Source organism: Buceros rhinoceros, unplaced genomic scaffold, assembly GCF_000710305.1.
Source record: "Buceros rhinoceros silvestris isolate BGI_N320 unplaced genomic scaffold, ASM71030v1 scaffold13439, whole genome shotgun sequence".
Lineage (NCBI taxonomy): Eukaryota > Metazoa > Chordata > Aves > Bucerotiformes > Bucerotidae > Buceros > Buceros rhinoceros.
In genome coordinates, this window is record NW_010432187.1 from 1 (window position 1) to 9,968 (window position 9,968).

At 40.5% G+C, this 9,968-nt stretch overlaps 1 protein-coding gene across 1 annotated transcript in view; it reads left to right on the forward strand.

The window, feature by feature from the left end:
• Positions 1–1,677: 1,677 nt before the first annotated feature.
• The window catches only part of EPSTI1 (epithelial stromal interaction 1 (breast)), a gene marked incomplete at both ends in the record, with an annotated part of 31,706 nt that continues 23,415 nt past the window's right edge, over positions 1,678–9,968 (forward strand). The window contains 3 exons of the mRNA XM_010143686.1: positions 1,678–1,761; positions 5,445–5,518; positions 6,171–6,254. Coding sequence (XP_010141988.1) covers positions 1,678–1,761; positions 5,445–5,518; positions 6,171–6,254 — 242 coding nt within the window. The remainder of the gene's footprint in view (positions 1,762–5,444; positions 5,519–6,170; positions 6,255–9,968) is intronic.

A 9,968-nucleotide genomic window follows, 5' to 3' on the forward strand; every position in this document is an offset into this window, starting at 1 on the left:
TCAAGAGTCCTGCGCGGCATATTTGAGAAACGCGCAGCACGGACAAGATAGAGTGGACCGTAGATAGAGCACAGGGGAAAACAAGATGTCCCCAAATCTCTCAACACGCCCCCTTTTATGAGTTCATTCCAGAGAGGCATGTCCTCCTTCCCAGAAGCTTGGGAAAACCACAGCTCTCTGGGAAGAAGAAAGCCAGACAACAAAAGAACATCCGGTTCCACCGTGCTGGACCCAGGACAGCTAGGTTTTGAGTCTTGCTGGTGGAAGTAGCTAAGCAGGAACACCCTGAACCTCTACCAGAATGATTAGGCATGTGATAAAAACCTTTCATTGCCAAAGTTACAGCAAGAGTTGGCTGTGAAAGAAATTCCGTTTGCAGAGGTGACCAAGTACTGCAATCCTACACACCTACATATTTATTTGTGCAAGATATGAAAGCTGAAGGAATGTCAATCAGCACTCCTCACATTTTGAGCCCTCAAGTAAACAGTGCAATTAAATAATTTTTTCTCAAATATTGTGAGTCTTGCTGAAATGCTTCCCCAGCAGGCTGCTGTGGGGCTGGGTTTCCTTTGGTTGCAAGAAAGAAAATGGACTTCTCCTGAACCAAACCATAATATTTTGGAAGGAGGAATAAAAGCAGATCATCTTAGAGCTGTCTTTTGATGCTAACAGCAAAGGTGCTGCTGCCTTAGTAATGATCTGTTTTCACTTTGTGTCATCAACGTTCAAGGTCTGAAGCCTGCCAAGTATTTCTGCCTGGGATACTGGCAGAAACAGGGCCTCACTGAATCCAGTCTCTACCAGTCTCTGCTTATTTTAAAGGTGAAATAACAAGCTGGTGTCTCTTGGAGCCTCTTGGGATTCTTTAGAGACTTGCCCAGGAACTGGCTTTATCATGTTAGAGGAGAGCTGCTGTTAGCATCTCATAGCTACAGCCTGCCTCTGGAAAATATGGTTCATGCTGGTTTTAGCAACAGTGAAATGATCTCCGAGAGCAACTGAAGTACTACTGTAAAACACAGCTCCACTTTCCATAGGCTTTGTGGGCCTTTCTGTTGAAAGGAATTGTTGGGGTTTTCCTACTGTCAGTCAGTTTGAGAGAGCAGTTTAATCAACCAGCCATCCTAAAGCACATTCCACCAACTACACTGGGAACATGCGACCCTTCTCATGTGTGGACACCTATGCTAAAGTGTCTTAATTCGAAGCTGAATCATGCATTCCTACTGCTTTTATTTAAGGGAGCATGTGGTTGGGAGGGAAGATTGCTTATTCTTCATTTCCCTTCTGAGGAGTGTTACACCACAAGCATTTTCCTCCATACAGCAATAATATCTTAATCGTAACACCTGCTTTACCTGCAGGAGTAAATATTGTGGCATTTAACTACAGGTTCCCAGGGGTTAAAAAGCAGCATATTAGCAATCCCTTAGCTGTTCATTGTTTTGTTTTTAGGGTTGAGTCTTCACCATACAGTCTCAAGTTGGGCAAAATATTTGCCTTGTTAGCCGATCATTGCAGTCACCGTGTAACCTCCTGGGGGATGTCGCACCCCTTGAGATCAAGTTTGTCTGTTCCTGGATGGGTCTTCAGGGTTATATACAATTAGCAATACTGCCTGCCTTTTAGTTTGCCTCTAACTTCCATATGTTTGGTGTTTTTGTACCTGCTCAGTTGCTAAGAAGGAGCTAGAGGACCTGGAGCAGTGGAAAGAAGAGCACAGGCCAGGGCCATTTAAGTTGGTTCCGCAGAGACTGGGTAAGACGTGTAAATCAGCTGTTATGAATTGCAAACTTTTATTTTCCAGGACATGAGGCATTTTTCACTTTTTTCTACATGTTACCTACTACAGTGTCAGTAAGGGATAACATGAGTCCACTATATGTGCTCTGTGCTTTTTGAAGGTCATGGCCATGAAGATGGTTCTGAAAAAAAGCGTCATAGATTGTCACTCAAGAAATCTGTTGAGAACCTACACTAATATTTGGGAAGACCAGGTGGATTATCCCTCCTGCTAGTGACACTGTTTGTGGTTTATGTCTCTGAGGGGGCACACACTTGGCATTAGCATGCAGATGGACAGTATGTGTCAGAGACCCTCCAGTTACCCGTAAGAAAACACCTCTGTGTTAGGGGCCAGTGCATGTTCTTTCCTGAGTGCTGGCTCTTGAGTAGACAAAAATGATCCCTGCAGCTTCAGGCGATTGCAAGCTAAATGTGCATGAGGCTCTGTATTACCTATTTGATAAATATAACAACACAGATGGATAAATGTAAAACAGGATTAAAGGCTACAGGAACTGAAGCTGAACTGGTGTGTTTGACAACAAACTTTTTTCCTAGACTGATGAGAGAAACCGTATGAGATCTCTTTAGCTGTAACCACTATAAAACATTTAATTTAGTGCTATTTGGGAATTAGTTTAAAAAAAAAAAAAGACAAAAAAAACCCCAACCGACCCTCAATCTTGTACAGAGAATACGACCGCAGGTTGTTTTGAATCAAGAGGAAGATTATTTGAAGTGGTTTTCAAGTACCAGTTTTTGGACCTATCTTGTTTTAGTATCTTTCTTTAATGTCTTTGGCACAAAAGGTAGGAGAGAGCTGATAAAGCTTGCTGACAAGACAAAACTTGAAAGCATTGTCTGTATAGAACTTATGAGGACAGTGCACAGCGAAAATGGGATGAGCTCAAGGAACTGCACGAATACAAATGGGAAAAAAAATCATTCTGACAAAGTGAATTATTATAATGACACCTTTATTAGTTCTGTAAATCTAGAGCTGCCCTTCCTTCCCCTGGCTGTCATAGAAGAATTTGGCGTGCACAGTGCAGACTATCGTCTGCCTTGACCTGGGAACTAAGTTCTTTCTTTGCCATGCTACTCAAGGGAAGTTTGTTTACAAAAATAGAGACCGGGGAGAGATGGGGGAATTTGAACTGTCTCCAACACAGATTTGGTTTTGCCATCAAGGTGATACTGGTTCAACATGTTTGTTTTGCCCTGCAGACATGGTCTCAGTTGTTTGCAGTCATAAACATACCTTTGCAAGTTGGTATAGTGCCCTGTACTCCCACTGTCATGTGCAGTCATGTTGCCAGGCATGCTCTTTCTGAGTTCATACGTAACTCACAGGCTGCTTGCCTGTGAGCAGTTTCTAGAAGCCATGCTTCTCCCAAGAGGACCACAAAGCTTTTTGGTGAAGAAAATGAAGTCTGAAAACAGAAGTTTGGTGTGTGGTGTCTATGCAGAATGTGTGCAGCTGGCTGTGTGACTGGGGATGTGTTAGCAAATCTGCAGTGACTGAGTGTGGGGAGTCTTAACCTCTTCTGGTCCCACTGCACTTAAAAACTTTCTTGGGAAAAAAGAAAATTAAAAGAAAAAAAGAAAATGCTGAGAGAATTCAAGGAGGTTATATGAGCTCTTCAGTCACCGCCTAGCAGCCACATAGAAAGACCCCTGGAGACTAAGACACATGCACTATGTTCCGTGCCTCTGAAGACAGGTAAGGTGCAAAGATCATTAGATCTTATCATTCCCACAGGAACCAATTTGGAACAGAAGAGAGCTCAAGGAAGTAGGAAAAAATATAAGTGGCATCTCTGATTTCACCACTGTAGGTACTCATTAGGTAAAACAGTATCCTATGTTATTTTCTCAGTGATTTTAAGAGCCTACACATCTAGTCCAAATCACCAGGGAATTCTTGAAGTTTCTTAACACTCGTGCTTTCCATAGGGAAATAACTATTCTGGATTTCAACTCTATAATATTTGACTGGCAAACTTTCAGGTACCATGGAGGGAGGAGAGCAATAAAGGATGAAAGTTCCACTCTTCTCCATAAGCAGTGAGTGGAGCCACAAATCATGCCTGATAAGTGCAGTGGCCTTTTTTTTTAACCATGTCATATAAATCCAGTCACAACATACTCTGACTTCAGTGAAACATTTGACACATTACAGCCAAGCCAGTTGGAATGAATTAAACCTGGCTGAAAGGCTATAGGCAGTGGCTAATTAGTAATCAGAAAAATACTTCTTTAGAGCTGGTGTGCAGCAGTACATGCAGAAAAGTACAGTGAATACAAGAGTGTTAAATGTTGCCAATAAAAGTCTAGAAAGAAAGAACAATCAAGCATCCAAAAGATTTCAAACCCTGTTTAGTAGCAATTTTATTTCCTAGACCTAGGAAGGAGATGCTCTACAATGCCAGCTGTATGCTTATGGCTACCATAAGGTTGTTGCTTGTGTGCTGTATGGACAGTCTTTCTTGAGAGCTTAATTTTATGGACTTATTTGTGTGCATAGAAAAGTTGCTGCACTTAGGGAATTGATCTCCCATTCACTAAACCTCACAAAAACACCTAAAGAGTAGTTACTTACCGTTAGTAAGCAGAGAAAGCTACTTCTAGTGAAGAGTGATCCCTCCTGAAGGACCTAGTGTGGTTGTCTTACATTTCAGGCACCTCAGCACAGATCAATCCAGCTGCTTCTGTAGAATTAACAGACACAGAGCAGGGAGTTTCTTAGAAAAACACTGGGTAAAAATACAGCCCTCATCCTCAGGGTGGGTGAGGGCTCCTGTTCGGTTTTTTGCAGCAACTGAGGGAATGAATTATTGGCTCTCCCAAAGCAAGAAAATACTCTGGAAAATAGTAGAGCAGAATAATAGTATCAGACCTGCTCTCTCCATCCCTTGAGACCTGTTACTACATTCTCTGTGTGGCTGGGTTTTTTTGGTTTGTTTTTTTTTTTTTAATATGTTTTGCTTATTGGTTGGTTGAGGGGTTTTTTTAATTGAAGGCGTAAGCTTTAGCTGTTCTGAGGAGAGAGCCTGTGCCTTTAGAAAGAGCACCTTTTGCTACCTGGATATGAATATGAGGTCTGTGGGAAAAAGGCTTTGATATCCATTTCAGAGTCTTCCTCAAGCCCTGAGACAATGCATAGAAGATATTCCAGTGATAATATCCCATTAGAGCTGGCAAACTCCAAACTCCTAAATTTGATAAAAGAGAAACCTTTTTGGCAATAAAATTTCTGTCACTATATGTGTGTGTTTTGACAAACTGAGCAAAGGTGGGGAGAGCTGGATCTGAAAATAAAGACTCATCTTCAAAGCATGACTGATTTTCTGAAAATGGAATAGTTCTTCAGTAAGCTGATCATATACTGTAAGACATATTTGCTGGTAGAGTGGATGATACAGTGGATGCTCTGTAAATAGCAAGATAGTGCTTTTGACGGATAGATAAAATGATCAAAAAGGTCTCCTGTCTGTTCTCTTTAATGTTAGACAGCTACTGTAATTATGAAAAATTTCCTGTATATGCACACAACCAATCTGTTATATTGCTCTGTTCTGCAGTGACTGGCATTTGAACTTAAAAAGCTCATGCAAAATGCAATTTATACTTTTTTGTTGTTGTTTTTTTTTAAGGTGGAAAGGAATCCAAAGCTCAAGCAAGGCAAAACCAGCAAATGATGCTCATGCAATCTAAATACCGGCAAAAGGTCAGGGAGAATAAGTTTGTTTATTTTAAGAACTCCAAAAAAGCTGTTCATGCACTGTTTCCTATGGCTATAAAATGAACTCAGCTACTTGACAAAAGAAAGTCATGAAACCCGAAGGAAGCAGCAGAAAACTAGAAACAAGTGTTTTGCACCAAAAAAAAAAAAAAAAAAAAAAAAAAAAAAAAAAAAAAAAAAAAAAGGAAAACTGGCTCTAAATATGTGGCAACCCATATCAGAGTTCATATCTAAAATGATAACCAGTACAGTTGTAAATCCACTTCCATGCCTCACTATCTTCCAGCATGTTGCCTACACTTTGACTAATTGGTCAATGTACCACCCCATCCAGTGCTTATGTAAAAATGTTGTTCATGTTATAAAAAATATACATGCTTGTAAATTATCAATCAGCTGTGTGATTCCTTGCCCATTTATCAGTCCTAGATTTCTCAGTCTTCATAAAGCCAGTATTGGAGTAGACGGTGCACAGCCTGCTTTATTCAGTCCTCATTTAAGAAAAAAATTATGGAAACTTTCCTCAAACACACTCTAGGTTTGCAAGATGTGCACTACAGGAGTCAAGTCAAGTTACCTTATGTGTTCTTTGTATACGTACACATGCAAGATAATTTTCTATGTTTATGTCATACAGCACAAGAGAGAAGAATATGTAAAAGCAAAAAAAGCCACTGAGGAAGCAGAAATCCTGAAAAAGAAAGCAATTCAAAGAGAAAAGGTAAACATGGTTACCGCTGAATTGGAGCCATATAACAAAAGTTCATGTCTTGATGCTTGATTTTACTGAATTACATGGAACAGGCCTATGAAATTGGATGGTAGTTCTGGACTGCATCAAGGATTTAGGAAATCCAGTCCTCCTTTTCTTTGTAACTGACTGAAGGATGTTTGACCTGGTGTTCTTTGGCGCTTAAGCATTCCCTTGGCTCTTCTGAAACCCCAGCCTTTCAGTTGCATCCATCCCGAAGAGTTAGCAGAAGGGGAGAACACTAGGGTCGGGATTCATTTTGTGTGTACAAGTTATATAGTTTACTTTGGCATGAGCTTTCTCTCTAAGATTGGACTGTGGCAGGTGGCAGAAAGACCTTACAGAAATCCATAATTGCCTGCTGTAGACATGGGAAGAATACAAGAAAATCCATCCTGTCATGGAGGAAAAGGCATCCAAATTATTAAAAGGTCAATGTAGTCTATCTACATTGTGCAACCCGAAATTCAGATGCCTCTCTAGCCCCTCTGGGGCTTGCACACCCAGGTATATTGCTAATGTATAAGATCAATTTTCCTTCTAACATTCACCATATATTGACACTAATGATAGCTCACTGTCAAATCTTTGGTTTTATTTTGAATTTGTTTCTTTTTTCTAGTTATTCTCACAAAGCATCTTCTCATCCTGTGTGCTGCATAAACCTTTGTAAAAGTTCATTCATGTCTCCTTGATGGAAACCAAGTAGCACTCCCATGAGAGCATAATGTGGAATTTAAACACAAAAAAAAAAACCAAAACAAAAAGAAAAGAGGGGGAGCATAATACTGGTGTGCACAGTTAATGAGAGAAACAGAAATGTCACATTTACAAGTTTTGCCTCCACAACAGTAAAAATGATCTTCTGTGCAGAAGCTGAATGCGGAGAGTTAATTAAAAAATAATCACTACTGGATGGCATACAGGGCATGTGTAAACAAAAATAGCCTTAATTGCCTCTACATGTGTTAGTCTGTTCCCAGTCTTTCAGTGGTTAACATTACTTTTTGAAGATAAACCCATACATAATAGCTCACAGGGAAAATAAATATTATCAGGTGAAAATATCATTAACGGTTACCAGCTCGTGTATAGCTCCAGAAGCAGTGATCATAGCAATGGTAGGAAGGGGATTAATTATATTTTATTCACCTATTAAATATATGTTGTTTGCCTGTGGGCATTGGAGAAGAAAAATGTTGCAAGACTACCATAATTTATGGTTACACCTAGAAAATATATTGATATATCAGTTTTGTTTTCATGCTCTTTAATTTTCTTACCTTCACTCTCACAGATCATAAAATCTTTATAGATGTTGTAGATAGTAAAACTGTAACTATCAGTTTTGTCTAAAGGAGAACGCAATATCATGGCAAACATCTTTGCCAAACAAACTGTTTAATTTGAATAAATAAGCATATACCCACAAAGCAAACAAACAAAACAGAGGAGCATGAAAGGGAACTCCTAATTTGAATTTGTTGATTCGGGTTGTCTTCCACAATAGGAATTAAGCTGATGAAGACATCTGATTGAAAGGTGTTTATATATTAAAAATTCAACTCTGTATTTAAGAAAAACATGCTGGAAAGCCACTGAAAGTTGTCAGTTTGGCTATCTCACCCTGCCTGCAGATGAAAGGCTTCTTGAGAGCTGAGCATGACCGGAAAGGGATCCTAAAGAACTGGTACTGTTTGACCAATGTTTGGGCCCTGGTTACCACAGGAGAAGAACTTTGATTTTTTTTTAATTTTTTTTTTTTAAGTGATAGATGTGTAAACAACTGCACCTGCAGGGCATCAGCATGTCTTTCTGCAACTTCACAAGCCTCCTTTTCTTGCTGGCCAGTCCTTTTGCTTAAGGCTGTTATTCGTTCAATAAAAACCAAATTGTCTGACAGTCTGGAAGGAGATCATGGCTAGTCAAATTTATCAGCAGGGGCCCTGAAACTTTCACAGCTGAAGAGCTACTTTGCCAGCAAATGTGAATGGTGAAGCCCTACAGGCTAATGCACGACGACTAGAACAGGTGCTGGCATTCAGCTCACTTCTTCCTTGATTATAAGGGTGATGTACTGTAAGCTAGTGCTGCTTACGAACATAGGAGGTGTTTATGTTATTGCTTTAATGCTGGTTTTGCAGAGAAAAGCAGTTATCTTTGTGACCAAGAGAAAACTCTTGGTCGTCTGCCAAAGCAGTACCCAAATGTGGAAAGTCTGCCTTACCATCTGTATGAGTCCACCTGCCTGTCTATGTCATTGTTTAATTAACTGGGAGGTTAGGTGCTGGAGTAGCTAGCATCTACCTTGTCTGTCTCCAGCTCCCAGAGAGAAGAAATGTGGATCCTTCCCCCTCATTCTGTGTCCCACAGGACTGGTTTATGTGAGCAGGTAGTGGAGTCTCTGTGTGTAGCAGTGAATGGGATTTGGGATCCCATGTGCCCCATGTCAGGCAGCTTGTCGTGGACTGCTTTGATTTGTTCATGGGATAAACCTGAGCTGCATGGATATTCTTCTAAGCTAGCGATCTCCGAGTGCTCACTTGAGATAATTTGGAGAGACTTTGTACTGTTAGCAGAAGATCCCCTATTTCTGTTTTTGTCCCTAGCGCTGAGATGCGTGTCTGATCTGCAGAAAGTGTGGGAGTACGTGGGAAGTAGCAGCATTATTATTTGCTCGTTATTAACAGGCGTCTGCAGTTGGGTATCTTTTGTGCAGCCCTTCACATCAGACTGAACCATAACTTCCTTTGTGTCTTTTGGGTGGGTGAAAGGGCTGTCAAAGTTCCCAAGAAAATAAACAAGCGGCTGATACTTGGCTTCTTTCTGGTTTGTTTTTTTTTTTAAGCTCTCTGCATTTGTGCTCTACAGAAAACAACATAACTTGGGTGAACTGGATATTTCTGTTTCCTGTCATTCAGTCTCTGTTTCTGTTACCTTGCCTTTAGCCTTGCCTTGCATATTCTAAAGCTTGACTAAATACTAAAGGATTAAAAAGATCTGAAGTGAAAAGGCTCAGTGTAATTCTGCTGCGTGCAACTTTCTTTTGCTCTTACATTACATAGTAATAATCCTGCCATCTTTAGAAACTGTTCTATTTAGAATATGCTGTAATTTAATTTTATTCTCTATCAAATCATGTGATCTTTAATTTGACTGTGTTAATCAGCATGAATGGCCTTTTTTTGGAATTTGTTAAAACCAGGCACTTTACAGACCTTCTGCTAATGCTTTTCAACATGTTTACCTTCAATATCACAGCTGTTCCACTCTTGGCATTGCTTTTGAAGACCATGCCAATTGTGGAGTGCTTTGGCAATGTCTATTGATAAACCGTATTCTCGGCTGCATTAAAAGAAGCGCGGCCAGCAGGTCGAGGGAGGTGATCCTGCTGCTCTACTCCGCTCTGGTGAGACCTCACCTGGAGTACTGTGTCCAGCTCTGGAGTCCTCAGCACGAGAAGGACATGAACCTGTTGGAGTGGGTCCAGAGGAGGGCCACGAAAATGATCAGAGGGATGGAGCACCTGTGCTATGAGGAAAAGCTGAGAGAGTTGGAGTTGTTCAGCCTGGAGAAGAGAAGGCTCTGGAGAGACCTTATTGTACTTTCTTCCAGTACTCAAAGGAGGCCTGAAAGAAAGATTGTGGACAGTCTTTTTAACAAGGCCGGTTGTGACAGGTCAAA